The sequence below is a fragment of the Setaria italica genome, chromosome IX (genome assembly GCF_000263155.2).
Source record: "Setaria italica strain Yugu1 chromosome IX, Setaria_italica_v2.0, whole genome shotgun sequence".
NCBI lineage: Eukaryota > Viridiplantae > Streptophyta > Magnoliopsida > Poales > Poaceae > Setaria > Setaria italica.
In genome coordinates, this window is record NC_028458.1 from 58,484,768 (window position 1) to 58,511,199 (window position 26,432).

At 43.5% G+C, this 26,432-nt stretch overlaps 5 protein-coding genes across 7 annotated transcripts; 3 read left to right on the forward strand and 2 right to left on the reverse strand.

Moving 5' to 3' along the window:
- Nucleotides 1-3,622: 3,622 nt before the first annotated feature.
- On the forward strand, nt 3,623-6,015 carry LOC101761233 (silicon efflux transporter LSI2). Its single transcript, XM_004985998.2, has 2 exons — nt 3,623-4,998; nt 5,367-6,015. The coding sequence occupies exons 1-2, from the start codon at nt 3,855-3,857 to the stop codon at nt 5,639-5,641; spliced, it is 1,419 nt and encodes a 472-aa protein (XP_004986055.1). The 5' UTR covers nt 3,623-3,854; the 3' UTR covers nt 5,642-6,015.
- Nucleotides 6,016-8,292: 2,277 nt separating this feature from the next.
- On the reverse strand, nt 8,293-12,715 carry LOC101761622 (ATPase 9, plasma membrane-type). The gene is made up of 14 exons (XM_004985999.3): nt 12,633-12,715; nt 12,400-12,525; nt 10,985-12,043; nt 10,773-10,904; nt 10,545-10,649; nt 10,349-10,466; nt 10,104-10,250; nt 9,774-10,012; nt 9,636-9,665; nt 9,466-9,547; nt 9,214-9,374; nt 8,959-9,132; nt 8,607-8,730; nt 8,293-8,498 (listed from the first exon to the last, which is right to left on the reverse strand). The coding sequence occupies exons 1-14, from the start codon at nt 12,666-12,668 to the stop codon at nt 8,359-8,361; spliced, it is 2,673 nt and encodes an 890-aa protein (XP_004986056.2). The 5' UTR covers nt 12,669-12,715; the 3' UTR covers nt 8,293-8,358.
- Nucleotides 12,716-12,929: 214 nt separating this feature from the next.
- On the forward strand, nt 12,930-17,441 carry LOC101762034 (SKP1-like protein 21). Of its 2 annotated transcripts, none has more exons than XM_004986000.2 (10): nt 12,930-13,084; nt 14,029-14,173; nt 14,297-14,521; nt 14,617-14,808; nt 14,885-14,995; nt 15,102-15,177; nt 15,466-15,566; nt 15,647-15,795; nt 16,136-16,254; nt 16,951-17,441. In XM_004986000.2, exons 2-10 carry the CDS (start codon nt 14,138-14,140, stop codon nt 16,965-16,967), a joined length of 1,026 nt encoding a protein of 341 aa, XP_004986057.1. In that variant the 5' UTR covers nt 12,930-13,084; nt 14,029-14,137; the 3' UTR covers nt 16,968-17,441. The 2 variants fall into 2 exon arrangements, with proteins under 2 accessions (XP_004986057.1, XP_004986058.1); XM_004986001.2 differs by having other exon boundaries at nt 14,324-14,521.
- A 531-nt stretch (nt 17,442-17,972) lies between these two features.
- Nucleotides 17,973-22,928, reverse strand: LOC101762712 (branched-chain-amino-acid aminotransferase 5, chloroplastic). Of its 2 annotated transcripts, none has more exons than XM_004986002.2 (10): nt 22,799-22,928; nt 21,105-21,193; nt 20,793-20,967; nt 20,479-20,655; nt 20,241-20,372; nt 19,873-19,971; nt 19,665-19,781; nt 19,343-19,438; nt 19,003-19,115; nt 17,973-18,383 (listed from the first exon to the last, which is right to left on the reverse strand). In XM_004986002.2, the coding sequence occupies exons 1-10, from the start codon at nt 22,838-22,840 to the stop codon at nt 18,266-18,268; spliced, it is 1,158 nt and encodes a 385-aa protein (XP_004986059.1). In that variant the 5' UTR covers nt 22,841-22,928; the 3' UTR covers nt 17,973-18,265. The 2 variants fall into 2 exon arrangements, with proteins under 2 accessions (XP_004986059.1, XP_012704663.1); XM_012849209.2 differs by having other exon boundaries at nt 20,793-20,970.
- A 1,656-nt stretch (nt 22,929-24,584) lies between these two features.
- Nucleotides 24,585-25,603, forward strand: LOC101763118 (expansin-B11). The gene has a single exon (XM_004986003.3). It carries the CDS (start codon nt 24,585-24,587, stop codon nt 25,389-25,391), a length of 807 nt encoding a protein of 268 aa, XP_004986060.1. The 3' UTR covers nt 25,392-25,603.
- The last annotated feature ends 829 nt before the right edge of the window (nt 25,604-26,432 follow it).

Sequence of the window (26,432 nt, forward strand, 5' to 3'; positions counted from 1 at the left end):
AGACATACGGCAGGTGAGATAGCCAGACTGCAACGCAATAATGCAAGAGCAAGGAGGCCATCCAATTATAAATGGGCCATCTGCTCTCGCCCATCGACAGCCCTTCTTTTTTACAGAAATTGAAGAAGCATGTGCTGTGCGGGCCTCGGCCCATGGGCCATCTATCGTAGTCAAATCTACAATATGCAAGTCAAAGAAAGTCCGTTTTTTTGTTTGGATGGTCCATGACCATGAGGACGAATTGATTGAGGGAGGGAGGGTTTTGGAATTAACAAGATCGAACAATGCAAGATTATTGCCCGGCCGTCACCTGAAAAATATGATATGATATGATGGAGCCATGCTAAAGAAATTGATTCTACCTGTACGAGTGTGAATAAAAATGACATATATACGATGCCTAGCCTAGCTAATAAATAAAGGCTATTAGCTAGTTTCTTTTTCTGTAATAGCAACGCAAACAAGAGACACCCGCCAAGCGCCAGCAGAGTCGTAGATATGACGATGCAAGCACTAAAACTGACTATCGATGGAACTCAACGTGCATATATGGACGATCTATCGATTGTTTTTAGCCCCAGTCAGGTTAAATCAGAGCAGGTAGTACGTAGCAACCTCGTGGATCAGAGCATTCCTCACCCCAAACGGTACCGTGTGTCACGCCTAGCTACAAGTCCGTCCAATGCCCATCCATCAGCTAGCACGCAAGCAGGTTGTTTACATTCAATCACCAATTCTACGACATGATCATCATCATATGTTCAATCACGGAGCTAACTCTCGCTGCATATCACCGGCTGTGATCGTTCGCCACATTCAACGACAAGCTTTCCGCCAGTTAACCATCGGCACCTGGGATAGCTACCCACTGACCTTGCGTTCGTAGGATGGCCCCCCAGCTGTGGTCTGTAATTGTCAGATGTCAATATTTCTTCTCCTCTCTTCTCCATTAATTAATACAAGTCCAACAATCTCTGCCGGGTCCGTAATTTTTTTTAAAAAATATTTCTTCTTCTTCTTTTACTGCAATATATAGTTTCAAACGTCAATAATTAATGTCGGCTACAATAGTTCCACTAATTAATCAAGTCCAGGTATACTACATCAATTATAGTATTTGCCAGCAGCGACTGATTATTTGCACTATGGGGAGCGGAGCAATATCGCTCAACACTCTGACAGCGACAAAAGAAACGGATCCGTGACGTGCAGTACTGCAACGGGCATGGCGAGGCCCCTACGCGCGGTGTCTCTTCGAGGCGACGAGAAAGAGGCAGAGTCCAACGGCGGATGTGACGAGGCCCCCGCGCGTTGTGTTATCATGGCGGCGGCTGCGAGGCAGCCTGCGAAAGGTCCGGATTTGGTGCTATCACCCTGTCATGTGGAGAGTGATGTTGCAGCAACACTACGACGGAAGGTCCTACATGGCGGTGGCAATGACTTCTTGACCGTGTGACGCTAGGTTACGCTGGGAGGTTTCAATGACTTCTTAACCGTGTGTATGGTGGTACGGGCTGCGGTAAGGCTTCGGTTATGTTGCCAAGGTGTTGAGTTCGGTGCGTGTTGATGTCCCAATCCAACTGGCCGATGTGTTGTAGAGTTGAGTTGCGCGTGAGGGTATGGTGCGGCATGCGTTGATGACTCAATCCAACCTGTCGGTGTTTGCGTTGTTTTTTCTTTTTGTTGTTTTCGTCCTGTCTGGACTTCACCTTCTTTTCAATATAATCGGCAACTCTCCTGCCTGATTCGTTTAAAAAAACATATTATTTGCACTGTTAAATGACAAATACCACATATGCTAGCTAGATGCATAGAGATGAAAATGATCTATCAACGACTCATGTCTTAACCAATCAATTTAGTTTTTTCCTCGCCCAAAAGGACCAAGACGACGTGCCGATATTACTTTTGAATGATGGATCTGGCTGTAGTTATTTTCTTAAGTGGCATGAAAATAATGGGGTAATTTTAGATAGAGAAATTGGGAATTTATAGAACCATGCCTATGTAACAGCGAAGGTTGTAACAAGTAGTCAGTAGTACTATTTTTTTTTGTCAAAGATTCATTCTCCTGGCTACTTGGTGTGCGCAGATATTTCTTTGGCTCAGCTCTCTCATGTTGCATTTCCTTACTGGCAACTTGACTGTAAACTATGGTTCCTTTAATGACACATATCTTTTGTAATCAGTAACTGCTACCAAGACTAGTTGCAAACTTATGTAGCTGGTTAATATCAAATGGATGCAATGGCGATTGGTGAGCACAAGTAGTCCGGGTGCAGATCATATATATACAGTGTAATTCACACCGCTAATTTGGAATTTTTTTAGCACCTGTTTATTATATTTTCTTCACATAAAGAATTGTCGAGTTGTGTTTAGTTTAGCAAACAATTGTGCTCAAAAGCTAAGTGCACTTCTTTCCAGATGGAGGAGATGATCAACATCAGTTTCAATCAAAAGGCCGGTTGGCTAAAAATGGAAGAGAAGTTATTTGTATGGATAAAAAAGTATAGTAGTTCACCTTTGGTCTTGAGCTAGTGGCCCTCGTGGTGCCACCGTACCGCATGCCCTACTTCGAGTACTGCATGAGTGCACTCGGACTGAGCAAACACCTTGAGCACACTATATATCCCCCAGGTCTAAAAGCTTGAGTTAATGAATTTCTTAGAGTCCAATCGATAAAGTCCAACAGAATGTCGACACAACTGCCAAGTAAATGTATTTGTTAATGAGCTCGTCTTGTTCTTCCAGCTGTCAAAATGAGGAGGAGATAAGAATCTGTTGACACTGTTGAAAGCCTGAATTAATTAAGCAGCGGCCGGTTTGCATAATAATAAAGTGGAAGATATATGCAGTCGAAACTTTATGGATTCTAATTTCAGCCATGAGGTAGCTAGACATAGAACATACTATACATATGCTGTGCTTGTCCTATATTGGCCAGAAAGGCAGACATCATCCGGCCGTGAAATGAAATGTTGTATAAGGTTGGGGAGGTCCACACGGCCGGATCAATCGACACATCAGTCTAGTTTATTCTGCTGCAGATACGGCTGGGCCAATCGCCTGCAAGTATCGGCTCTCCATATGGCCCTAACCATGTCATCAATAACTTATCGACAATATATATATATACTAGCTATATATAGTAATAATAATGCTGGACCCGTGTGAAGTTGATAGTCTGCGTGCTATAATAATAAGTAAAGCAATCGATGGATCGATGGGCAACTTGCTTTAATAAGAGCATGCAGCAGTGACGCGGGAGCCGGAAAGCTAGTGGCAGTGCAATTAAAGAGTGCATTTGATTAACAACGCGAGCTTAACTGCTCCATCGTTCGCTTGCATTGCTAATTAAGGAACAAGCTAGCATATTTATATATATATTGCTGGATGTTACCTTACCGACCAACGCATCAGCAGCTTACTACTTTGCATTTTTTACCCTAAAAAAGCTATATAGCCCCCTTAGCTGTGATGCTAATTTGACTCTCAGGCCTTGCTGCTTTATTTGATGTACATGCATGATGAGCATGCATATATGCATGATGTCACCATATACATGACATCGGATGACGACCTCCATCGAACGGCTGCTTCTATTTATAGCCGCGATCGAGAAGGCTCGCCCATCCGCAGCAGCACTCGATCACTGCCCATCGTCCATCTATCACTTGCCAAGCAGAGCAATATACCTGAGAGCTGTGACTAGCTAGCTACATACATAACGATTTATAGACAGATAGTAGTGACTAGCTAGGAGAGCTGCTGCTGGCTAGCACAGACGCTCAGATCGAGTCAGAGATCGTCCTCCAACAAGCTTTTGAAGCTCAGAAAGAGACTACTAGACGATGGCTCTGGCGTCGGTGTCCAAGGTGGTTCTGGGGTCGGTCGCCTTCGGCGTGTTCTGGGTGCTGGCGGTGTTCCCGTCGGTGCCCTTCATGCCCATCGGCCGCACGGCGGGGGCCCTGCTCAGCGCCGTGCTCATGATCATCTTCCACGTCATCAGCCCCGACGACGCGTACGCCTCCGTGGACCTGCCCATCCTGGGCCTGCTCTTCGCCACCATGGTGGTGGGCACCTACCTCAAGAACGCCGGCATGTTCAAGCACCTGGGCACGCTGCTCGCCTGGAAGAGCCAGGGAGGCCGCGACCTGCTCTGCCGCGTCTGCATCGTCACCGCGCTCGCCAGCGCCCTCTTCACCAACGACACCTGCTGTGTCGTCCTCACCGAGTTCGTGCTCGAGCTCGCCGCCGAGCGCAACCTGCCAGCCAAGCCCTTCCTGCTCGCGCTCGCCTCCAGCGCCAACATCGGCTCCAGCGCCACGCCTATTGGGAATCCTCAGAATCTTGTGATTGCCTTCAACAGCAAGATCTCCTTCCCCAAGTTCCTCCTGGGCATCCTGCCCGCCATGCTCGCTGGCATGGCCGTCAACATGGTCATGCTCCTCTGCATGTACTGGAAGGACCTCGAGGGGACCAGCCCCGACCTCGTCTCCGACGGCAAGCAGATGGAGACCGTCGAGGAGGGCATGGCGTCAAAGACCCCTTCCCCAGCCAAGCTGACCAACGGCGGAGGATACAGCTCGCCGCTCATGACGGAGGACATCTCCACCAAGCACCCCTGGTTCATGCAGTGCACGGAGCAGCGCAGGAAGCTCTTCCTCAAGAGCTTCGCCTACATCGTCACCGTCGGCATGGTCATCGCCTACATGGTCGGCCTCAACATGTCGTGGACCGCCATCACCACCGCCATCGCCCTGGTCGTCGTGGACTTCCGCGACGCCGAGCCGTGCCTTGACAAGGTGTCCTACTCGCTGCTCGTCTTCTTCTCGGGCATGTTCATCACCGTGAGCGGGTTCAACAAGACGGGGCTGCCAGGGGCCATCTGGAACTTCATGGCGCCCTACTCCAAGGTCAACAGCGTCGGCGGCATCTCCGTGCTCTCCATCATCATCCTCCTCCTCTCCAACCTCGCCTCCAACGTCCCAACAGGTACGTACTACGTCGCTACTGTACCATACACGTAGCCAGCATGCATTCAAGTACGTGTGCCACTACCCAGTAGCTAGAAAGGGAACATATTCAAAGCCAAAGACAAAAAAATGCTAAAGGCTGATCATGACGCTGACACGCATGCATCGTCGTTCTTTAGTTAGAATCTTAACAGCTAGCAGGCTATTGTATTTACTAATAAGATCGAGCGAGCGAGCTAGGTAGATGAGCACTAATTTTCTTTTGATGACAGGATCACCGGTATCTAGCTTAGTGCACGTATGCATGGAATAATTTTATTTTTTTTCTTTGGAGTTGTGATGTGACCTGATGTTACCTGCCGTGATGTAACCCGGTTGTCGGTGCAGTGCTGCTGATGGGCGGCGAGGTGGCCTCCGCGGCGGCGCTGATCTCGCCGGCGGCAGTGATCAGGTCGTGGCTGCTGCTGGCGTGGGTGAGCACGGTGGCGGGCAACCTCTCTCTGCTGGGTTCGGCAGCGAACCTGATCGTGTGCGAGCAGGCACGCCGGGCGCCGCGCAACGCTTACGACCTCACCTTCTGGAACCACATCGTCTTCGGCGTGCCCTCCACCCTCATCGTCACCGCCGTCGGCATCCCCCTCATCGGAAAGATCAACGTCTAGTTACGTTAATAATCCTGCCGACCGCCGGCCGTCGTCAGCTAGCCACCATCAACGACGCCTCATTAATTCTGCATTCCTGGCCTGCATGCGTATGTTGTTAGCAGCTAGCGTGGCGTATACTTGCGAGTATAATTGTACGTACAGTGCTGTTACTAGTTGCGTATATGTGGTGTGTAATGGCTCCAAAGAGTTTCACTTAACTCTCAGCTCCGGACAGTTATTACGATTGTGGAGCGAGAGGCAGTGATAGATAACCAATGGTAAATCTTCCAGGAAAAACGCAAGGTAGTGTTCTAAGCAGTGCACTGTCTGCCTGCCTGCATGAAGAATATGCATGTGGTCTTGACTATCAATATCAGTTGTCTTTCTAATTACCTGGTTGAAAAGGAAATGGCCATTTGGCAGCTTCTATCTCATGATTGGTTGGAATATAATTAATTAATCATTCAGCCACCGCCCATACTGCATTATACTTGTTGGCATTGGGCAAAAAAAAAAGAAGGTGCTGGTAGCAGTTGGAGTTTGAAACCAAGAATTCTGGAACCAGGTCCTCTGTCCTATTGAGGATTGGTATATGATTCAATCTCTTTCTCAATCTCACTGCCTTTTTTTAAAGGGGACAGTCGTTCTCTGCAAATTAACTAAGTTCAGGCCACTCATCTTAGAACAGAGACTGATCGCAGAACTATCTGCAAATTAAGTGCAATACCATGCACATATACCAGTTGTGATGCGCTGTATCGACATATTTCACCTTCTTCTTTTTGAATCCATCCATCAGCTAGCCCCATAATTCACCTAATATTAATGTATGCTAAAAAAGTAGAGCATAAATATTTGTTTTGTTTTTCCTATGCCTACTAAAAGAAGGGAGATGAGTCTACCATATGCAGGACGCATCATATACAGATGTTCTTCATTAAGCAGCTTACTAGAGATGATGCTGGTCAAGCTAGTATGTTGATGTTGCTAAAATAACAGTATGTGAATTCTGACCCTCTAATTTATGACTAAAAAGCTGACGTCTCTATCTGACCCTCTATATAATGGCAAGTGTATTGTTATGCAGATGTATGGCCGGTTAGAAATATCCTGTACTTGTTGTCATGTGTGCCTTTATGTTTTCAGGCTTGATATTTGCAACTCAACTCAGAAGTCTTATTCTCTCAGAATAAAACATTTCAAAAGAAAAAGGTATAGACCACATGCCAAAAATATCTCATGTATGCTTCTCACTGGCATCGATACAGGGGGAAAGGTCAACTAAAAGCAGCATTTAGTTTACCTTTTATGACAGGAATCTCCTAACCAATCCAAAGTTAGTTTCTACGTACTATATATATACATAACTTGATATCTTCCTAACTACCCCTCTGCTATAATTCACAGGATGATGCAAACGTTGTTACTTTCTACTCCAATGGCCATCCGACAACACATTTATAAATTCAGATACCTATGCTTTCAAGGATGATGCAACATTGCTGTTGTCCTCTACGAAATGGGAACTTTGCTATTGGAATGGACTTAGCCTGCATCCGACAACACATTTCTCCACTGCATAAATATTTGCGTAATACTTTAAATTTTCATGAGCAGCGGCCTTCTGCATGCGACAACACATTTTGCATACGTATAGATATTTGCAAAATAATAACATGTGTAAGGGTGACGCTGGAAACTCACCTGCCAATGTGATCGTGAGCCATGCTAACTGCACCACCATAAAACTACTGAGGCAGGAACCAATTGATGCACATGCATAGCAGTTCTCGGAGACTCTCCAGCAGCTACCTAGGTCATGCATGACCTGCTCGATTGCCACTGTAAACACTAATAACTAATTTTCCAATCTATGAAGATAAGATATTTAAACATCTCTTGACAGTTATAGCATTCATAGAAGGCTTGAAGATTGTGTCACAATACTATTAGCGGATGCGATTACCTGAGTAACAATTCGGAGGTCAATGAAACATTATCCTCATACTTTCTTTAGAGCATTTTACAGGAGATCACTAGCTTATCTTGAGCATTTCATACTGTCATAAATAATAAGATTGCACATTTCATAACAAAAAAAATTGCGTAGATTTAAGCCAGCTATGAGCCGCTGATTTGTCAATTTTTCACCCATCCACACTCATGAAAAAGTTTGACTTTTAGGCCTTCAATTTTCATTATTGGTCTAGTGCTGGAGATAATATCCATTCAGCTCAATATGGTAGATGAGTTGATCTAAAAAAATCTGGAAGGGTTGAAATCTGAAAAAAGAAGCTATACTAACAAATAGAATGTCAAGTAGAGCCAACTATACATGGAAAAAATGGAACTACATAGAAAAGAAGAAGTAAAATGTTAGGAATTGACAAGATAGTTTCTTCATGTTCAGTCAATCTGTCACAAGTGTAAAACAATGATCCAAAAGTTAGTATTCTCGATTTTGAGCTTCAGGGCACTGTGTGTCTGTATTTGTTCTAGAAGAAAGGGCACCATATATTTCTCTTGCGCAAATATTGCCCCTTAACTGTTCTAGCATAGAGTAAATCAATGAACATTCTGTAGCTCAAGCAAAAAAAAGAAATTTAACCTTACTAACATAACATAGTGACTCCACAACTGTAAGTTCTGAATCATGAAGGGTCGGTCAGATGGAAAATCTTACGGCATATATTTATTTACTCGAGATACACTCCAACCATGACAATGTCTTTGATCTAACTGAAGACCGGCTGTTGTACCCTAACATCAAGTATCACGTACGAAAACCAAAGAAGAACTATGTGTAGGATGGCTGATCGCATGCATATTGCCAACAATTTTTCACTAGTCATCTTTGAGTGTCTCCATTTGCGACCTGTCAAATAACAGTAAATTTATGCTTTCTGCAAATTAAAAGATAAGTAAAGGAACATGTAAAATAAAATTTAATATGCAAACTCTAGCGTTCAATCCAGCAACTTACAAATTAAAACAAGGGTCAAAAGCAGGACTAAGTTGTATAACCATATCAATCCAGCCCTGAAATAGCCGACGCCCTTTGCTAGTGCAAAATTCAAGTCGCCATAAACAGCTTTATGGGTTGCCACCTGAAAGGAAAAAACTGATTTAATAGTTCTTGAGCATATAAACGTAAAGTACTAAATTTCACTATCTTCTACTTTCTTGACAGTATGAATCCAACTACGGACATCTGTAATTGTTAGAACATTGTTGTTAGACACAAACCCAGTACTAACTCATGGTGCTAACCAAAAGAAAACATGCAGAAACCAAGGATTTCACAATAAAGCAAATAAAAGGAAACGACCACTTACCATCTGGGAAGCAAAAAAGGCAAATGTGACAAAAGGCCCAGGACATCTGATGAGGCAGCAATCATCAGAATGAACAAAAAGTGCAATAGCCTGGTTCACTATGCTCATCTGAAGGAATAAAGCAGCTCCGATTTCCTCATCAGTGCCCATCAGTGATTTGCCTTTGAATTTACACTGTCCAAGTACTAAATAATCAGCTCATCACCACCTTAAAGCCAAAAGAAGTTATCTTTCATCAGAAGGAAAAGTGCTCACTGAAAAAGAGTCTGCAGTTCTTGCAACCCTGTAAAAAATGGCTGTACTAAGAACTATGTAGCTTCCAAAAGCAGCACCACTTGCAATGCTTTTCTGAACTCTCCATCTATCTGGTGACTTGTTCAATTCCACCCTTTCCAATAACATTGCAAGGGATGTGACTGGAAATAAAAACAGAAACGAGGAAAAAGTAAGTAAAGAAATAATATGTACTGCAAAGAAAGGTTGTGGCTTTTTGCAACTGATACTCACAGTAATTACAAGAGGCAATCACCAAGGCCAGGATACTTGACATGTCGAAGTTCCAGAAATGAAATATGATACGGACACCAAACTTCATTATTAGAATTAAAGCTTGGAGTTAGCCTTACGGAACCATATACGTAAGAAGGATTATTAAAATTAATCATAATTGAACTCACTAGATGGACTGTTGATGAAACGGTGTATATCTGCAGAAAAAACATCATACTGCAAGTGAGTATCCATTCATATCTAGATACAAAATATATTGTGAGTAATCAAGCATCTATATGCATCAGAATGACCTATTGACCTACGGTGTAGCTCTTTATCATTTGACAAATCTTCCTACTGATCTGCACAGCTGAAGAAACAGGTACCAGGGCAGGCTTAGTCAAAACAAGATCAGATTCACTCTTTGTGTAATCAGCTGCATCAACAACTGAAATTCCAATATGGCTTTCTCCTATGGCATCATGATCAAGAAATTCATACCCAACCATGGCACAACGATAACCGAAATTTCTTAGCCTTCTTACTATATCACTTTTGTCTTCTGCACTAACAAATCAAGATAGTAGAATGGTAAGCAAGAACTTCTTGTAGAAACAAACTCCGCCAGGAGGACATAGAAGACAAGGATAGACCTGGAAAGAGATCAGAGATCCCATTGATATTTAAATGGACTTCTCTGTTATTGCGCTCTAATTCGAACACTGAATGGGCGGGTACTACATTGATGCCTAGTTTTCCAAGCTTTCCACAAACTTGCTTTGTGGTTGACAATGGGCTTTCTGAAGAGAGAACAACATTTCTGATGAAGACTTGTCTATTAGAGCAAATGGCAATAGCTAAAATCTAAAAAATAAGATGTGCACATCAGAATGACCACCTGTGAGGACCCTTATATCCAAACCCAGATCGATAAGGCTCTCGACAGCTTCAGCACTATCTCTTCTAAGGTCATCTCTGTAAGGAAGAAGGCCAATAAACTCCCAACATGAGTCTACCTGGAGGAAAACAAAAGAAATTATAAAGATCATAATTTTGCAAGTTGAAGCATGCTAATGTGAAATTCAATCGCCTACCTGATGTCCTACAGCTATGGCCTGATATCCATCAAGAGCAAGTTCATCCATTATTGTGCTTATTTTCTCTTTAACTGCTTTGCTGCAGCCACATTGGTGAGCAACCTATAGCACAACAACAATAATGACTAAGAAACAGGATCTGTGAACAAAATAGATTCAACTGCATGCATGCATATCTGTCCATGTGAGCGTGTTGGCATGTTTGAAATTGTAACGGCGACTTGCCTTCGCAGGATCACCTTTGAATACACAGCACTTGGAGCCATTGCCATCATCAATGTATGTAGTCAAGAACATCAGCTTCAGCGCAACAAAGAAACGGGCATGGTTCTCTAAGACTTGAATACCCGACCATGCCTACAAGTATGATATGCATCTTGTCTATTCAAACGGAGCGCACAGATGGATTAAAACTCTGCTAGTAAGAGAAATTTTACCTGTTCTGGATCATCAAGGAGGCTTATAATAGCTGCGTCAAATGGTTCGATGTACAACTCATGCTGAGATCTTGATGCTCGTGCAGCTAAAATAATGGCACGGTCTTTATTGACGCCATCTGCAAATAACTCAATCTTGTCCCGTGCAAAACAGGGTTTATTACATGTTAAAGTACCGGTCATGTTGAACAGAATCACATCCATACTTGCCAGATCTTCGACTGCAACTGTCCCTAGACTAGCAATCCCCAGGAAACAAAGTCTCAGAGATCCCAGTGCCAATGCCAGGTAGAGGACAGCAGGCATTGCCATTGGAATTCCACCAATCAATAGCATAAAATGGTTGTTGTGCAGCATGCCTTTGCGGTTTTGTTTTCGGAACAAAAAACTGAACACCATCTCGGCAATAGTGCCAACAAGTAACAGGGAAACACAGAAGCAGCCAGCAACCATGACCCCCTCTTTAAGCTGGCCAGGTCGAGCATAGCGTTGTGGATAGAGTCGCAGTGTGCTTCTAGGGATGCCATGGCCAGTTGCGATGACAACAGCAGTTCCTTGGCCACAGGAAACAGTCCAAGCATAGTATATGAGGAAGCCATGCGCACAATCGACAGACCTTTTGGCCCAGCAAGTCATTGTGTCGATTTTCTCAAATCGGAGGACACGAGCATTGGCGGGGACAATGTCCCCAACCTTGAGAAATATGATATCCCCAGGGACCAGATTTGCTGCATGCACGTCTCTCCACCTCCCATCTCTGAGAACCTTGGCCCTTGGCGCATGAGCTTTGGCCTCCAGTGGAGCCTTAGCATACTTCAAAACAAGCTTTGCAGTAAAGCATGCTGTGAGGCTTGTAGCTAGTATGAAAATTATGATGGCTAGCTGGCATGATCTTTGGCCAGCAGAGGTGACGGTAAGAGATGCAACTGTAATCAGCACAGTAACCCATGACATGGAGTTAAGTATGATCCGGACCATGTTGTTGTACTTGGGGAAGACATGATCCCATCCCCATAGCGAGAAGAGCCCGCTCAGGAACTTCTGAAGCATGGTGCCCTCCTGCAGTAGCAGTTTCAATTTTGACGTCACAGACCAAGGTAATCATGATGGGATATTTTGTTTTCATTTTGTGAACTATATATGTAGCAAGCATGGTAGCATATAATACTCCAATCAAATGAACTAGTGGGGCATTGTCTATGCAATTTACTGGGCTTGAGTTAACCATTTGCAGAACCGTCGAAACTGGGATATTATAAAGTTACAAACCGAATCATCCCGGAAGTAGCAATAGAAATGAATCAATTACGAGCAGATTATATACATAGTGAGAGCAGTGCAGCTGCAGGGTGGGGAATTGGAAGCAGCAATTAAATGTTGGTGGAGGAGGAGGGATCGAGACGCAGGGCACGTACGTGGTGAGAGAGGACGACGACGTTGGGGCCGTGAAGGCGGAGACGGCGCGCCGCCTCACTCTCGGCGAGGCCCGCCTCCTCTCCCGTGCCTAGCCGCCGCAGCACCTCCTCCTCCTCCAGCGTCTCCTGCATTGCACAATCACAATCACATCGCGCTGCTCCACCGATCGCGCCCAACACCCAACCGCAATCACGAGAAATTAAAGGTGACGAGCAGGGCGGAGGGTACTCACGAGCTCCGCCATGGCCTTGTCCTCCGGCGACGCCATTCCGGCGAATCCGCAGTTCCGTTTCCCCTCGCCAATCCCAACCACACTTCCCTTCCTTCCCTTCCGTCGTCGTTACTCCTCCAAGGCACACCAGACAAAACAACTCAAGGCCCAGTTCTCAAGCCCAGGCCCGCCCGTCCCAAGAGAGAAAAAGCCCAGCAAGTCTCCCATTCTTCGTTGCAGCCCAAGTAAGAATGGGCCCAAGGCGCCATGCGCGGATAGATAAGGAAGAGGACGCCGCCGTCTTCCTTCCCTCAACACCAAACAAAAACTGAAACCGCTGGCGGACGCCCACCAACCAAAAAACCACACCTTTCCTCGCCGCCGGCCGCCGCCGCCGCCGCCGGAGAAGCCTCACCTCTCCTCGTCTCCCTCTTCTGGGAGCGCCTGCCTCATTCCGTTCGCGCCCGCCGGAAGTAAGCCCCTAAACCCATCCCTTCCTGCCTGCGTTTACCGCGCGACCGATTGTCGGGGCTAGGGTTTTGGTCGGCCTCGCCGTCCCGGGTGCACTTCCGGACGGGCAATCCGGGTAGGGTTTGCCCCCGCCGCCTCAACCTTCAGTTAGGGTTTAACCCAACCCATTTCGCTGCCCCGGGGTTGTGATTACGTGCTGCCGTCTCTCTCCTGTTTGCCTGCCCTGCGGGCGAATGGCTAGAAGAAACCGCGGCTGTGGGCTGTCAAGGTTCGGGAATTTTCGTTACCTTTGCCGAGCAATTCCTGGTGATTGGGACCTTGAATTTTTGTATGGCCTGTCATATTTGGTTGCTGGGTACCCATCTCGTTGGTCGCCAACTCGCCATTCATGTTTGGGGTTGGGATCATCTGTCATGGTAGTTGATAGGGTGCCAAGACTATTTCCTCCTTTCTCATCATTGGTAATTATTAATTCAGGATAAAAGCTTTATTCTTCTGATAATGCATAACATTGATCTTCCCAGCTCCATGTGGTTCAATGTACCCATTGATTGCAAACTGTCTCTGCTCTCTCTGTATTTTTAAACTGAACATTCTGTTCATCAACATTTTGTGATTGCTAGCACTTGCAACTTCAGTCCAAGTGGTATGCACCATAAAGTATGTAGTCAAAATTATTTGTTCTGCATGTTCAGTCATTTCTTACATTTTCTGCCCTCATGTCGGATGTCACCCTTTGTTTCATTGTGACTGTTCATTGACCCCATGCTATTGGCAAAATCCCTTCATTCATGCATCTCTACTGTAGGTTGACTGGTAACAGTATTCCACTGAACTGTGCCGTTGAAGCCAAAGTTTAATCTGTTTTTCCAAGTTGCAAATAAGCATCATTCTTTGATCTGATGGCAAACAAGATAATTCTGGGATGCCCTGATTTCTTCTACAGGGTAATTTTTGCTTATTTACTTGCTGGGCACTGGATCAACTGATGGTGGTATACCTAGAAAGGAGTTTCTTGTAAATTCTCATCCATATTCAACTCTGCTATTATCACAATGTCCGAGACCGAGTTAGCAGTAATAAAACCAGAGGTACGCCACCCTGTGCATTTCTTAACTGCAACTCCTTTTGATGTCATTTGGGGAAAGAGCTGCTTTTCAATCTTGTGCTGTTAACCTCAGCCTACCTTGAGCGTATTGTTGAACTCTTAGCAGGCGTTGAAGACTTATATTTGGCTTCAGTGTTTTGATGGTTCCATACAGCAAGTGGAGGAGGAGGTTGCGATGTTCTGCCCCATGATATGTCGGGAAATAGTAAAAAATGGCACAGGCTCATCCAAAAATCATGCTATTGCTCTCCCGGAAAGAGTTAATCCAGCTAGTTTGAGTTTGATTCTTGACTATTGTCGGTTTCATCAGGTCCCTGGGCGCTCAAACAAGGTATGCTGTAACTTTTAGTTTTCTTGCAGATCTCATCTGGTTGAGTCTACATGTACTCCCATATATCTTAGTACGATTTTCCTTTTACTCTACAGGAGCGGAAGTCCTTTGATGAAAAATTTGTTAGGATAGACACAGAAAGACTCTGTGAATTGACTTCAGCAGCAGACAGTCTGCAGTTAAAGCCACTTGTTGATCTTACTAGTCGAGCTCTTGCTCGAATAATTGAAGGGAAAACACCCGAGGAAATTCGTGACATTTTCCATTTACCAGATGACTTAACAGAGGTGAGAGTGCCTTTTGTAGTTTTAGGTTAGATATTGACTCATTCAATACTTATTGTCTAAGCTTGCATGCACTCAGGAAGAGAAATTGGAGCCTCTAAAAAATATAAATGATGATCCTAGGATTCGCTTATTGAACCGATTGTATGCAAAGAAGCGGAAAGAGCTCCAAGAGCGCCAGAAGCTAAAGGTAATTATGATTGGATTTTGCATGTTGTGTTCAACGGTGTTTTCTAGCTTCACCTGGTGGCAGTATTCATGTTTTGTGTTAGAATCTGAAGTTCACTTTATTTCAGGATGTTCAAGTACAAGAAGAGCAAAAGGATGAGAGATCTTTGGATGAGTTACTTTGTTTTATAAATGGGGATGGAGGTATAATTACAGTGAGTTATATTAACTATATAGCTTATGTTATTCTGTTCACCATTTGGTCCCGAAATTCTATTGATGACTTAGATCTGAGGGGCCTGATTTTGGCTTCTGTTACGTCCTGTGGTTCTGTTTTGTTGTAATATTGACAAACTGTTACTGTGGTCAATTTTTGCCATAGTCTCAAGTTGAGCCAAAGTTCAAAAACTGCAAAAACATGCAACATATCAACTTGTTCCCATGAATTTTTTAAATAAAAATATTCTTATCTCCCGTTTAATCATCTGACAGGTTCTGGAGGTGGGAAAACTGCCAAGAGTAAGAAAAAGAATAAAAGAAGGAAGGATCAAGCTAAGAATCCCCCAAAAGCTGACTCTGAACCTGTAAATAAGGTAAGGTTTCCTGTCTTTTTTTGTTGATGTGTATTCTGTATAGAATATGTAGTTTTACATGATCTATCTGGGTATTTTAGGAGCATGTGACTCCATGCAAAGTGGATGGTGGCAATATTTCTAGACTTCCATGCCAAAGTCCAGATATGCAAGATGATGTTGAGGACCCCTTTGAAGATGCTGACCTCGATGATGGACTTGATCCTGCAATGAAAGAAGAGCTTGATAGGTGAGAATATGAGATATCTCATGGGCGCATGGATGTAGACTCTTTCTTAGCTTTGTTTTTGTTTTGCTGTATCAACTCATTCTTGTCTTTGGAATTGTTAACTTTATAGTGAGCTCTATTTTGTGCCTACTAGTTTGTTTCTTAATTCATAGAACATGTAGCCTTGACTTAAATAGTAAATTCTTAAAAAATACTGAGATGTGAAGTACTTGAGTCTGCAAATACTGTAATACGTGATAATCAATTTCAGCTAGTACTTGCATTGCTGCTTGCGCTCATTGTTTGCTCTAGGCACATTGCCATGGTCTGGAAGAATGATAGGCTTTGTTTTTACAAGCAGAGAAGTCGAGGACTTCGCGAGGAGGTTGAATTCAGTTTGGCCTGAAAGAATGCATTTGGGACAGGACAGAAGGATTGAGTCACATATCGGTGGTAATGGTTCTCTGCAGAGATTTCCCGGTAAGTTTTTCTGTATATAATTTTCTTGATGAGAATCCTGGTATTATAGTAGTGAAAAACCCTAGGGAGAGGGTGATCTATCAGAGAGATGCAGGCCGTGTCAAACATTATAGCCAGGAAAAAAAAGACATGTCTATGATTTGCATGTGTCCTGCTGTTGAGAAGTTAGCAGTGCCACTTTTGCAAGGATTGGCAGTTAGCAGTGTTAGTATTAGCTTAACATTGTTGGCTCCAGGGCTGCATCTTTTGTGTTAAGGGTTTGTTTCACCGGAATAGTATCCTGTATTCAGTAGCCTGTTTCTCTCACCCAGTTCTTGATTCAGTACAAAGAAGACTCTCTTACCTAAACCAAGATCACCACACTCTAGGCTTAACCTCATTCCAGTAGATGGTCAACTTGGAAGCGGTGATGAGGTCATTTTGCTAATTTGTTAGATGATCCTATTCATATAGCAACATTTGAAATATGGTCCATTCAGTCCAAAGGATTTTAGCAGTACAACACTGTTTACTTTTTGATGTTTGTATGGTCTGAACATACTGAGCTTGGCTGGGTATTGTTTATTTGAAGGGTAGGGTACATTAAAAACTAGAGTAGGGAGCTTAGGACTTCTGTTTTATCCTGCGATTGAAGTGCCCAAACTCTCTTTTCGGGGAAGCCTGTTGACATATTTAATTTTGTTTGGCTACTTTCAGGATTCAATCACAGGTGAGTGTTAAGCTGGCAGGATCAAAAGACGGAAGCAGAGGAGATTTGTGGACATGCAGCTTGGAGGAGAGCTAAAGACCAAACTGGCCACCTGGCACCTGAGTGTTGAGAAACCTTTGATATCTGGTAACCAAGCGTGCGGACATGTGTGTCTGTTTCCCTAGTCCATTTGCTGGGGCAGCAGGGGGTCACCAAGTCAGGATGAAGCATAGCTAGGTTTAGACTCAAAGGAAAAGGACAGGGTTGTTTCTTTGGGGAGGGATGGTTAGAGGTCTGCCGTTGACTCAATTTTTCCTTTGCTGCTGTGTTGCCAATTTTCCTTAATAGAGAAAGAGAGTGGTGATAGCGGTTGGAGCTGTTACAGATATCCGTGAAATTATGTTGATTCACTCTATTGTGTGGTGCACATAAAAATGCGGCGATGTTCGGTTGGTGACCTGACCTAAGCTGGGTTGGAATACACAACTTTTTACCTCTACTGTGACTAGTTGTCATGCATGATCTACATTTGAAAGCAAACCAGCTATTCGTCTTATTCAGAATGTACGGCGATTAGAATATTATCGAATACGGTTTAGAAGGTGACGCTTTGATAGGCAGTTTTAGACAAATCATGGCATTTTAAGTCAAGAAAATTAAGTGTAATTAAAGCACTTTTTGTAAGCAATCTACTCGAAACTTTTATTGTAACTCCTTTTTCTTTTTACTGTTTAGGCAGGAGCACTGTCATATCAGAAAGAAAGAGGGGAAGTTCCAGTATTACAAGTGCTTGATTACATAAATAACCTAAGATACTCAATGCTCGAGACAACATATTAGGCATTAAAAGGAAAATTAAGATACATCTGGGCTGCTACAAGCACGGCGGCGAAGCCCAATCTCCTCCTTGATGAAGCCTTCCACCTGCCGCGGCGTTCGCAGCTACAGTGCACATGAGTACTGCGGCTGTTTATACACTTTATACACTACTGATGATTAAAGATAAGAAGGCCACGATTCTATTCTTACGTTACAAGATGCAAGACCACGATTTTATTTTATTACTTTGAAACAAAAGATAAGAAGGCAACACGAGTGATTAGTGTTCTTGTGGCCAGGAGCTCAGGGCTAGTAAGCAGTACATGATCTTACTGCTCTGTGCTCATACCACGAGGAAAGCAAGGAAAACAAATACAGTACATACGCACCGTGTCTGTAATCTACAACAGGAACCCAATTCAGGAGCGCTCTGCAAAAATAACAGGTAAATTATCACAACATCTAGCTCTGGAGATCCCCGCAGGCAATATCTGTGACCCGCTACTAATTCAGTTGCACGGTCCAATCCATAAAGTCCTCCACGAGACCCATCTGGAGGCTTGTAAGAGACTTGTATAGCTGCTGAGATACGACTCCGGCTCCTTGGTTGCCATATTCTACCCTGCAAGTGAAGACCATGGGATTTCAGAGTCCAGCATTGCTACACATTACTCTCTCAAAAATGGATCTTCCATTTTCTACAAATCAACAACACAACAATCATGTCATATGTTCTGTAAGTATGCAAGCAGTGTTGAAATTGCTGTACATACGGCTTCAGTCATCCATCTCAGAAGACACATCACTGCCCCTCGCACTTAAAACTGAATTCCATGTATTTTGCTTTAAATAAAAACAGAGAAAAGAACCCCAGTCCAAATGGCATGCGGTGCTACATTGAAGGAACCCACGAAAGAAACTAACTCCCACACAATGAAGAAACTATGTCAGGTAAAATCAAGGTACGAGCGGAAAACAAAAAAAATTATATAAATCAATCACATCAATACTTAAATGATCAGAAAAACTAGTACAAGAAGTATTTACTAGTGGATGGGGAAAGGTGGTTTTGCTCATCATGTGTTTCAGCAGTAACATCTTGGTGCTATTGCAAGAACGGGGAAATGCCTTACTCAAGAAAATATGTTTAACAGTGTTTTCACAAAAAGGACAAACGGCTTGTTCATCGCACATGCATATTAAATACCAAATAAACCTGCAAGGCATAGTAGAATTGTCACCTTTTCCCCAGATATGTAATGCTCCCCACAGGTGACACCACAACAGCAGTTCCCGTGCAGAAAACTTCATCAGCGTTAAGCAATTCATCTACTGAGACTAGGCGCTCCTCAACCTTACAAGAAGCAAATTGCATTAGTTAAGAATACATAATATTACAGGCAGCATATGATGCCTACTTCACATATCCTTCTCCCTATGCTAATGAGTTACAGGCATGAAGTGTACGTGTGAAAACTATACATCTGAACAATTAAACTTTCAGCTACAACGCAACGCACTGGTAAGGCAGTCCTTCATTTCAAAGTTCCTGTGAATCCATGAGACTAATGAGCAATTTACCTTGAAGCCTTTGCTCTGAGCAACTTCAATTATACTTTTCCTGGTTATTCCAGGCAGTATTGTTCCTTTAATTGCAGGAGTAGAAATAACATTGTCCTGGTGAAAAAGACAAGAAAATAGGTCCATCATTCCATAGAATAGTATGTTTTATCAACCAAAGGATGTTTCACAGGTTAAGGAAAAAGTTGTGGATAACTAGAATGGTGATAAAAGAATATGGTTTTATCACTATCGTATGCTTTGAGCACTAAAACCTACTCTTAACAGCAGCTTGAAGGAGATATACTGCCAAAGTAACAAGGGCAGGAGTGAAGGATCATACTTTCACAACAAAAATATTGCAGGAAGAGACTTCTTCAAGAAATTTGTCATGAACAGCATCCAAATAAAGGACATCAGAATATCCTTTGCTCTTTGCAATCTTTTGAGCTTTCAATACCTAGATAGTGATGACAAAATGTGCAATTAATTTACCAAACTGAAACTGCTCTATATATATAATTTCAATAAGTGCTGATTCATAAAGTTACCGAGGCATAGTTTCCGATGGTTTTCACGCCTCCAGTTCCACCAGGGCTGGCACGGTGAAATTTGTCTTCAACAATCAAATTAATAGGAGACAGACCTTCCTGCACAATAAAGTTAAACAAAGTTAATTAACAAATAGACTGGCATTATGTTGAAAGAAACTGTTTTCGACGCATCACAGAGGATGAGTTCATATTCTAGGTGGTGCTGTGACAAGGAAATCTCATGACAAAATTACAATTTAAGGTATCCTTAACATGGTTCACTGAGCAGGAAAGAACACTGGTTATCATGATTTACTCTAGGTCCATGAGTTTTTACATTTTGGATAAGTGCCACATAATTTAATGGTGGAGAACTCATCACGAACCTTGAAGTAATTCCCAACAGGGGACACAAAAATTATAAAGGTGTACTCAGGAGCAGGCGCAAGACCAAGAACAGCCCCACTTCCTATTAGTAGTGGCCTAATATACAAGGAACCTTTACCAGTAGGAGGCACCTAGTTCAAGGGGGGAAATAAACACCATATGTTAGCGGAGGGGATAATGACTCATTAAAATAACATGTGTTTGAATAGGCATAAAAACATAAAGAAAAGTACTAACCCATCTTTTATTTGCCAAAACAGTTTGCTTTACAGCATCAACGAATTGCTCAACAGTTGGAGCAGGCATGCACATCCTCTCTGCACCAGTTATCATCCTTGCAGCGTTCTCTTCCGGACGAAACAACAGGATGGACCCATCGGTTTTCCTATATGCTTTTAGGCCTTCAAACAATCCCTGCATACCAGAAATATCATTGCTTAAGCACACTCAGTACTGGCAGGTCTTCAAAGATATCTAATTGCCAGGTTATCATTGTTCCAGATTCCCAACCCACTGGACTAAGAAACAAGGTGGGATGACTCCTTACTAACCTGTCCATAATTTAAGACTCCAGCAGATGGGCTCACTGCTACAGGTCCAAATGGTAGGACTTCACCTTTGGAAAAGTTTCCATCAGGCCCACATTTTGCAACATACATAAAATCAGTCTCGACAAGGCCAAAGCCAAGGTTTTCCCAGTCGAAATCAACCACCTCAGATGTTTCCCTGCTAAGAGTTAAAGCATCAGTGCAGACCTAAAAGTGACGAGCGCATGACCGGTACGAATTTAGCCGAACCACAACCATGCCAATGATGAAGTGCATGTTAGTAAGCGATATAGTTTGTAGCTCAGAGTTACATACATGTAGTTAGTTGCTGAAGAAGCCTGGCATTTTGTCACGCTAGGAACCTTGTAAGCGGGACTCGGCATTGAATAAATGTGGTTCTGGATCTGCAGATCAAGAAAAACATGAAAGAATCATCTATTAGAATCAGAAGGCCGGTGAAAGTAATCACAGTGGAAGCGATTGAAGTTGTCTCGATTCTTTGCTTGGCATCTTTACAAGGAACTACAAAAGTATGGTAGATATATCCATCTGAAGCAATCAAATGGGGATCGATTCCGATTCTCGGGCCAGTGAGGTAAAGCAAGATGGGGGTTTATCTGGAGGACCACGCTAGGGAGTCTATGCAAATTCAGAGCAATATTTTATCCACGCTAGGGAGTCTTTTGGATGTTTCAATTTCTAGTCCAATTAACTAATTCCTTTTATTTTAATGTATTTTATAAAAAAATACTTTATTAATGTTGCAATAGTATTTTTAAAATGTCCCGACTATACTTTTTAAATGTTGCAAAAGTGAAGTCTTATGTTGCAAACTTTGTTTCTACATGATGTCGCTCACCGTGGATGTTGCATGCATGGAACATGGTGTCATCTATCATGTTATGGAGGAAATTTTCTATCATCGAATCGGGAGAAAGACCATTTATTTATACACGTCTTTTTAGTGTTGCGTACGGTAGTTTGTAGTTTCTAATGTTGCAGAAGTTCATTTTCACCGTTGCAACGGAGCGTTGATGAGAAAAGTAAAAAAAGAAGAAGTTTCATCGGCTTCCGATTTAACTCAACTTCATTACACCACAAATATGTAAAAAAAGAAAAAGAAGACAGCTGGGTGCCAAACACCACCCCAGTAAGTGTCGCGTCCCTTATTTTTCCCTTTGGACATAGCATATAGAGTTAAAGGAAAACAAATAATGAAGCTAAATCTTAGAGAGATACAGCTTGAGCTTCAAGACTGAAAACCGTGTTTACGTTTCGTGTCTTTTTCATAGACACAAACAAATAGATAATTAATTACTTTAGGAAGTAATAATATTTTTTTTTAAACGAGCCAGCTCTCCTATATTAAAAAAGCGGAGGAATGCCCGATGGGCGAAGTACAAAAGTTCTATACATACTGCACACGCAAAACGAGAGAGTGCTAAAAAAACTCGAGACTACATATCCCTCACCGCATTAATGAAGGACTCTAGGTGCTTAGCACATGGGAAGTAATAATATAATGTAGTGTAAAGTGATCTTAGGGCACCAGCAATGTATAGGTGCACCCCTGGTTCTAAGGTGGGACCCAGCAATGATTTGATGTCACATGTTGTATTAGCTCCAATGTATAGAACCAGGTTAAATCTATGAATATGGGACCCGCAGCCCTCCATCTCTCTCTTCTCTCTCCCATTTTCCCTATATTATATTGCATGGGACCTGGTTCTATATGGAACTTGGTTCCATATTGAATCAGCTTCACAGTGTATAGGACCTGGTTCCATAAGAGAGAGAAAAACATAGGACCAGCTAAGAACCACACATTGGAGAGGCTCGGGTGACATGCAGTGTGATAGGAAGGAGTACGAAGGAGTATTTGGTTGATCAATCATAATCCAAATCATATTTTAATTTCCCTCTCGATGGTGACAACAGTTTGTAATAATCCTTTAGTATATATGCATATACATGTGGCCGAAATGAAATTCTTCAGAGTGCGCAAGTACCTGATTGGTGGTGGCAGCATAGCAGGGGCCATTCTGCGCCATATATACTCCGTTAACTTGCAAGCTAAAGCAAAAACACAATACTCCGTTAGCTTAGGTGGCTGATGTAGCTACTAATCTGATGTTGCTCAGCTCTCTTATATCATCGCAGCAATGGGAAAGGCCTTCCTTATATAGCAGAGAGAGCATACATACTCTGGCCTTTTTTTAACAAAAGACAACAGTGGGAAAGGCCATCAGATCACCAACGTTTTGTGCGTGGTACGGTGGACGACTTACTTAACTAACTAGACGCGTTGATGTTGTCAGTGATCGATCTTGCAGCTAATAATAATTATAGTAATGGCCACCACTAAAATAATAATAATAATTTGCACGCGACAGATAATGTAATGTAAATCAGTCTAAACTAAACTAGCTATGCATGACTCTTGGCTACCACTTATTCCTCTCTAAGACTTTGACCCGGAAAATAAATAAAGTTGATTCCTTTTTTTATAATAAAAGATAAAAGAAATATTACTGTACATTACGCGCATAAGCCAGATGCAAATAACGTGTTATGTTATGCATCGTCGGTCTCTAATTAATGTGTCACAATGTACAATAATTAATCGTGTCATATAAATTATATATTAGTATCTCTTCATATATACTTCCTTTGATTCGTCCTAATATACTATTAGTTTTAGGTTTTCTAAATACATATCAAAAAAGTTATGGTGTGTCTAGAAAGACGCGGAAATGAATAATTATAACGTGCAAGATGCCATGATCTACAAAAGAGAATGTATGTGTTCAGAGATCATATGACATTAATAATTATCTCGTGGGAAGTAACCTAACTAAAAAAATCTCTGAAAGTTAAACAATACGAGCCACAGATTATTCGGTTGCTGCCACCTTCTTCTCAACTTTCGGTTGAAGTAATTAATAGTATATGCTTGCTGCTGTAGAGCTGGTCTTTTGCTTTTCCCTTAATTTGAGAGGAAGGCACGTTCTATCTCCGTTGCTTTTTCATACGATTGATGATTGAAGAATAAGATGGACTATACCCCAGCTAAAGTTTAGCACATGTCACATCGGATATTTGATACTAATTAGAACTATATTAAAGATAGGCTAATTATAAAAATAATTGCACAGATGGAGTCTAATTCGCGAGATGAATCTCTTAATCCTAATTAGTTCATGATTTGATAATGTGGTTTTATAGTAACTATTTGATGATGGATTAATTAGGCTTAATAGATTCGTCTTGCAAATTAGCCCGGAGATTCTGCAATTAGTTTTATAATTAGCTCATGTTTAGTTCTTCTAATTAGTATCCGAACATTCCGATATGACACTGCTAAAGTTTAGCACCTAGTATCAAACACGAACGACTCCGAAATGTGAATCAAATATCATTCACTGATACGAAATTGCAGCCCATATTAAAGCCCGGCCCATATACCTGTGAATTAATTACTCACAGGCCGGCCCGGTCGATCCAAAATCCATATAGGCCCAGCACTGAAGCCGGTAAAGCCAACACCTCGTCACCACCATCTCTCGTCGGTGCTACGTCTAACTTTGGCAACACAAGCCCAGCGGTTGCATGCATGCGTCCAGAAGAACAACAAGGCCTTCGACCATGCATACGCACGCACGAAGAGCACCGACCGACATGGCCGGAGCGCCGCGCGTTGGTGGCCGGGCGGTGAGCATATAATACCCAGCAGCAGCGGCCTTGGCTCCCCACTCATCACAAGCAACGACATTTATCCAACAAGGATCGTCGGAGATGGCCTCGACGACGTCGACGACGGTGATGGTGGCGGTGGTTGTGGCGTCGCTGGTTGGCGGCGCGGTGTGCGGCCCTCCCAAGGTCCCCCCCGGCAAGAACATCTCTGCGACGTGCGACGGCAAGTGGCTGGACGCCAAGGCGACGTGGTACGGCAAGGCGACGGGCGCCGGCCCCGACGACAACGGCGGCGCGTGCGGGTACAAGGACGTGAACAAGGCCCCCTTCAACAGCATGAACGCGTGCGGCAACTCCCCCATCTTCAAGGACGGCCTCGGCTGCGGCTCCTGCTACGAGATCAAGTGCGACAAGCCCGCCGAGTGCTCCGGCGAGCCCGTCATCGTCCACATCACGGACATGAACGACGAGCCCATCGCCGCCTACCACTTCGACCTCGCCGGCACCGCCTTCGGCGCCATGGCCAAGAAGGGCGAGGAGGAGAAGCTGCGCAAGGCCGGCATCATCGACATGCAGTTCCGCCGCGTCAAGTGCAAGTACCCCGCCGACACCAAGATCGCCTTCCACATCGAGAAGGGCTGCAACCCCAACTACTTCGCCCTCCTCGTCAAGTACGCCGCCGGCGACGGCGACATCGTCGCCGTCGACATCAAGGAGAAGGGCTCCGACGAGTTCGTGCCCCTCAAGCACTCCTGGGGCGCCATCTGGAGGATCGACAGCCCCAAGCCCATCAAGGGCCCCATCGCCGTCCGTCTCACCAGCGAGGGAGGAACCAAGCTCGAACAGGACGACGTCATCCCAGAAGGATGGAAGCCCGACACCGTCTACACCTCCAAGCTCCAGTTCTAATTCCTTTAATTATTTAATCCACCTCCACCAGTATATTTCCTTCCTTCCTTTTTTTTTCTTTCTTTCTATCAGTCAGGAGGATCGGATGATCATCCATCCCTCCATCCTATCTTTCCCTCCCTTAATATATAATTCATAAATAAAGGAGGCGCGCAGCAGCAAAACACACCCTCATTTATCACATTTTACAATATTCCTCAGCCCGTTGCGTCTTCACCATGTAATAACAATCAACTTATCATGTATGGTTAATGATCAGTTTGAATGGATCTTTTATGTTTTTTTGCATGCTCGCGACCCGGGCTGCCTATCGAAATATATTTCCATAGCCGGCACTTAAGCCAACCGTCTCTTAAAACAGAAACGCCTCTGGAATCCTTGTTTTTAGATGCGGTCCTCTAAGAGGAGAGAAACCTGTTCGAAAGTCGGAGAGTCCGCCTGCGCTCCATCGCGCACCGACCGTCGGACAGAGACGCGCTCCTTCCACTCCGACACGCTCCAAGTCCTTCCACTCCCTAGCTGATTTCAGCGGACGCGAGATGGTGAAGGAGAAGAGAGGAGTGAAAGCTTAGGAACAGATGGCAAGGTGCTAGTAGCCGGTAGCAATGGCGATGTGACAACCTCGAGCAGAGCGAGAGAGAAGAGAGGCAGAGAGCTGTGTAGTCTGTGCCCGGTGCGGCGGGTGGAAAAGACATTTGAGCCCTCCCCGCTCCCGCGAGTCAACACCCGCGTGGCAGGCAGCCGGCCCGGCCCAGCCGGTTCCTTCACCTGAGGATTTTTTTTAATCTTTTTTATTTTAAACAAATCTAGAAATAACATTGTGGAAAATTTATTTTCAATAATAACTCTACTGCTTTATTTTGGATAACAAGTAGTACTTGTCAAACTTTTTTAAAGAATTATTTAATTTTAGAATGGAGAGGTCCATCCGTGTTTACCTTTGACATTTTTTATCCGTTTACCCTTTTACAATTTCAACCATGTTTACTCTTTATCCCTCTTTACCCTTTTACCCTATTTACACTTTTACCCTGTTCACCT

What these genes read in the sequence shown, in the direction of transcription:
- LOC101761622 (XM_004985999.3), bottom strand. Translation starts at nt 12,668, where the DNA reads ATGGCGTCGCCGGAGGACAAGGCCATGGCGGAGCTC. An exon ending in CCATAGCTGTAGGACATCAG is followed by an intron (nt 10,467 to 10,544) that starts GTAGGCGATTGA and finishes GTTTTCCTCCAG; the next exon opens with GTAGACTCATGTTGGGAGTT. An exon ending in AAATGATAAAGAGCTACACC is followed by an intron (nt 9,666 to 9,773) that starts GTAGGTCAATAG and finishes TTTTTTCTGCAG; the next exon opens with ATATACACCGTTTCATCAAC.
- LOC101762034 (XM_004986000.2), top strand. Translation starts at nt 14,138, where the DNA reads ATGTCCGAGACCGAGTTAGCAGTAATAAAACCAGAG. An exon ending in TAGCAGTAATAAAACCAGAG is followed by an intron (nt 14,174 to 14,296) that starts GTACGCCACCCT and finishes AACTCTTAGCAG; the next exon opens with GCGTTGAAGACTTATATTTG. An exon ending in TCCCTGGGCGCTCAAACAAG is followed by an intron (nt 14,522 to 14,616) that starts GTATGCTGTAAC and finishes TTTACTCTACAG; the next exon opens with GAGCGGAAGTCCTTTGATGA.
- LOC101762712 (XM_012849209.2), bottom strand. Translation starts at nt 22,840, where the DNA reads ATGGCGCAGAATGGCCCCTGCTATGCTGCCACCACCAATCAG. An exon ending in GAGTCTTAAATTATGGACAG is followed by an intron (nt 20,656 to 20,792) that starts GTTAGTAAGGAG and finishes TCTGGTATGCAG; the next exon opens with GGATTGTTTGAAGGCCTAAA. An exon ending in GCAATATTTTTGTTGTGAAA is followed by an intron (nt 19,439 to 19,664) that starts GTATGATCCTTC and finishes CTTTTTCACCAG; the next exon opens with GACAATGTTATTTCTACTCC.
- LOC101763118 (XM_004986003.3), top strand. Translation starts at nt 24,585, where the DNA reads ATGGCCTCGACGACGTCGACGACGGTGATGGTGGCGGTGGTTGTGGCG.
- LOC101761233 (XM_004985998.2), top strand. Translation starts at nt 3,855, where the DNA reads ATGGCTCTGGCGTCGGTGTCCAAGGTGGTTCTGGGGTCGGTCGCCTTC. An exon ending in CGCCTCCAACGTCCCAACAG is followed by an intron (nt 4,999 to 5,366) that starts GTACGTACTACG and finishes TTGTCGGTGCAG; the next exon opens with TGCTGCTGATGGGCGGCGAG.